Genomic DNA, 3,925 nt, shown 5'->3' on the forward strand with positions numbered 1-3,925 from the left:
TGATTTGACTCAATTTGCTGCCACATAGTAACATCACCTCTTATATCCCTGCTAATATTTATCCAAGTTATGTCATTTTTCTGATTGACTTGTTATTTATCCAAGTTATGTCATTTTTCTGATTGACTTGTAACTGAATGATGATCAGGAACGGGGAATCCTTGGAGAGGTAGAGCAGAATAAAAAGGTGGTGAGCAAGGAGGATTCCACAGAGAAAGGTAAACCTGTCTGTATGGTCGATGGAAGAGAAGCAAGAGCGTTGGATGTTTTCTGGTTTTTAAAACCTTGCACAACACTTTACAGTTAAAATATTAAGTAATAAATTAAGAGGAATATCATTAGATCGTAGTACTAAATTTCTATACTACTTATACTACTTGACATTTAAACTCACCTAACAATAACAATATGGTGGTTTAAAAAGATGGGGTGTACCGAGCAGTTTGATGGGTGTATCACGCAAAAAAGACCTGGGCCTCACAGAGCCCATTCCCAAAACAGCGCCAACCGCCCCCGCGCAGTTTTGTCCTACGACGAACAGTCAAACCAAAAGAAACACAAAACAAAGCGCTGAAAACTCGCAAACACCCACGTCATCGATCCTCACTCACCCTTCACCTCCATCTCCACCGCGAACACAAATCCATCGACTGCCCAAAACCTTCCTTCCATCTACCACGCGGATCGACCCTCATCTCAGGATCCCACATCGCCCTATAAATACCCACAAAATCCAAACACTCCATGCATTCCCCAAAAGCAAACGAGTTCTCTCTCACTTTCTCTGCAATTTTCAGGTCCTCTCTCTCTCTCCCCTTCTCAAATTTCTGCAGTTTCACGTAGATTATGGTTTCAGATTCCTCTCTCTGACTTCTGATGTTTTGTTTTAGTTTTGTGTTCAGGTTTTTGAGACTTTTGGCCGGCAACAATGTCTGGACGCGGAAAGGGAGGTAAGGTGTTCGGCAAGGGAGGAGCAAAACGTCACCGGAAGATCCTCCGTGACAACATCCAGGGCATCACCAAGCCTGCGATTCGCCGCCTGGCCCGCAGAGGTGGCGTGAAGCGAATCAGCGGCCTGATATACGAGGAAACTCGCGGCGTCCTCAAGATCTTTCTCGAGAACGTGATTCGTGATGCCGTTACCTACACGGAGCATGCAAGGAGGAAGACGGTGACGGCCATGGACGTTGTCTATGCGCTCAAGAGGCAGGGCAGGACTCTGTACGGATTCGGGGGTTAGGGTTTTGGTGGGGAAACTTGCTGTCAAAGGGACTGGGGATTGGTATCGGGTATTTTTAACGTACAGGTTTTGAATAAAAGTGGTGTCATGTAAGATACTACTAAACCCTTTTTATGATATGAAATTTCATTAATTACTATTAATTTAAAAAAAAATTATTGCACCTGTATTTCTCCTTTTTTTTGGTCGAAATATTGCACCTATATCTATCCAGCTAACTAATTGCCTAGAATATGGGGAGATTGATGATTACTTGAAATTGAAAAATTCATTAACGTATTAAAAATGTTATTCTCATTATATATTTTATATCACATTTATACTACTTCTATAATAGAGATGGACAAACGTGTATAACATCATTCTTAATGTATTCTTCAAGGGAAGTGTTATTGGCACTTCAAAAATCTCATTATACACTCGTCACAAGTATATTTTTTCTTTCTAAATATAGAAAGTTTGGAGTGTAGAATGAGAAATTTGGAGTGTCAATAACAATTCTCTTCTTCAAAACACTTATTTCTAACGGAGAAAATATAATAAAGGAATGAAAAACTTTTTTTTTTATTTTGTTGGATTTGAAAAATTAATCCTGTTTTACATAGGTACAACATTAAAAATGTCATAAATTAAACTATCATGGAGTGATTCAGTGGTTGAGGATTAATTTCAAGTTCGTATTACATGGGCATGCTTTTTGCTTGATTTTTTTTTTTTTTTTTATGTTGGAGGAGGTTGAAATATTTTTGCGAGTCTTCGGCCTCGGAAGGTTAAATTGTTGTAGCGATGGCCCACTTTTTTTTTTTTTTTTTAAGTCCCAAATCAAAATAAATGCATCAACTTCTTGGTACATTTGAAACTTCTTTTTTTAAATTATTTTTACTATTAATAAGAAGAGTGAGAGAGTTCGAAACTATTACAAAAAAAGTTACGTTGAAAACCCAATTGTTCCATAGATGTACCAACTTTGTGGTATGTTTACAGCCCCAATGCACTAAGTATAAACTAATAGTGTTGTGTCAAAAGCTAGATGTACCCAAATAGACCAAAAAAATGAACAGCATTCTGAAGACTTGTTTTGGAAAGAAAATATATATATATATACATCATATTGTTGTAGTCCTATCGGATTAGGAATGTGATTGTGTAAATTCTAATTTATCTAGGAGTATCTTGTATATTCCCTTTAGTAATTTAATTCCTATTAGAGATGTAATCCTATTAGGGTAAGAATTCTACCTATCATACTACTATAAATAAAGGCATAAGGAGGTGATACAACACACACATCAGAATTAAATCTCTCTCTTCTTTCTTTGTTCCCGTTGGCCCCTCTCTCTCTGTCATTTATACAGTTCAGTCAAATAGGCCTACAACACGTTATCAGCACGTTTTTGCCAGAAGCTAAGGAACTGAATGATCGTAGGAGGAGACTCTCTTCTACAAATTCGAAGGCTTTCAATTGTTTTCTACCAACAAGGTTCTTCTAAAATAAATTAAGATGTTTGAAAAAACCTTAAAGCATGAAAACATTCCCCATGATGCATGAACCCCCTATATTTATATTTTCCTTCCAATTATATATATTGTATATATTTTTATATATTTTATCAATATATATAATTGTTCATGCATTGCGCATTTATGCAATGTGGAATTGTGAGTCAAACAATCGAAATTAATTTAGAAGCAATTAGGGTTTTTAACCTTAGAAAAAAAAAAAAAAAACACACACACACACACACACACGCACAAATTTGGGATTTTTGCAGCACCACCGCAGTACCACCATCTGGACCGCCGCACTGGCCTGAAGCCCAACCACCTGGACCTTGCACGCAGCCCTCTGGCTTGCTGCATCTCTCAGATCCAACCAGGCTTCAGCTTGGGTTGTTTGCTACATAGGCCTGCAGCCCAAATCTAAACCTGACCCACACCTACATGCCAGAAGCATGTTGGGCTTGTTCCTGACACAGGACTGAAGCCCCAGCCCATCTGCAACAACCTCCTTGGCTTGCTGGGTTTGTATTTGCCACGGTCCCCGATACCAGAAGTCAGCCCATATGGCTGAGCTTCTCCATGTGGCCCAATAACCGAAACCCAACTCCGGCTTGGGTTTCCTTGCACCCCCGCAAGCCTTTGGGCTTACCCCCTTGCATTGGTCTCAACATATAACATCAGCATCTTCCTGCTAGGCTTCCCATCACTCAACCTATGGCCTGAAGCCACGCATTGGGCTGCTTTCTGCAGCCACCTAAGCCCAATAAACCTTATAGGGCTTTGCCATACTCACGGCACCCATGCCCCCGTGTTTGGGCTATGGCTTTTCAAATCCAATGTAATTTTGGGCATTTTAAATAATTTTAACTCGCATGTTATAATTATTTTTTCTTCTACGATTAACCCCGAATGGTCTCGATCTATTGAATAAATTAAAGTGATCAGCAGTCCACTAATATGACAATTAATCCAAAATTATTAGCATGAAGCTCACATTTTGGCATTAACAATTCAATCAATTATTTCTTCTCTTTGAACCATTGACTATCTTTCGTAGTCCCGAAACACTCACATTTAGGTTCCTAAAGCAATCCACAAATCCACTACGCTTCATTGTATATTGTATTATGTGTTCTTGTAGGTACCCCAATATATGAACTAATCGTTCATAACTAAATCGAACCT

General features: G+C 38.8%; 1 protein-coding gene across 1 annotated transcript; it reads left to right on the plus strand.

Annotated features, from left to right (window-relative positions):
• The first annotated feature begins 907 nt into the window (after positions 1-907).
• Positions 908-1,292, plus strand: LOC137741391 (histone H4-like). Its single transcript, XM_068481113.1, has one exon. It carries the CDS (start codon positions 929-931, stop codon positions 1,238-1,240), a length of 312 nt encoding a protein of 103 aa, XP_068337214.1. The 5' UTR covers positions 908-928; the 3' UTR covers positions 1,241-1,292.
• Positions 1,293-3,925: the final 2,633 nt, after the last annotated feature.

This window comes from Pyrus communis, chromosome 8 (assembly GCF_963583255.1).
Source record: "Pyrus communis chromosome 8, drPyrComm1.1, whole genome shotgun sequence".
Lineage (NCBI taxonomy): Eukaryota > Viridiplantae > Streptophyta > Magnoliopsida > Rosales > Rosaceae > Pyrus > Pyrus communis.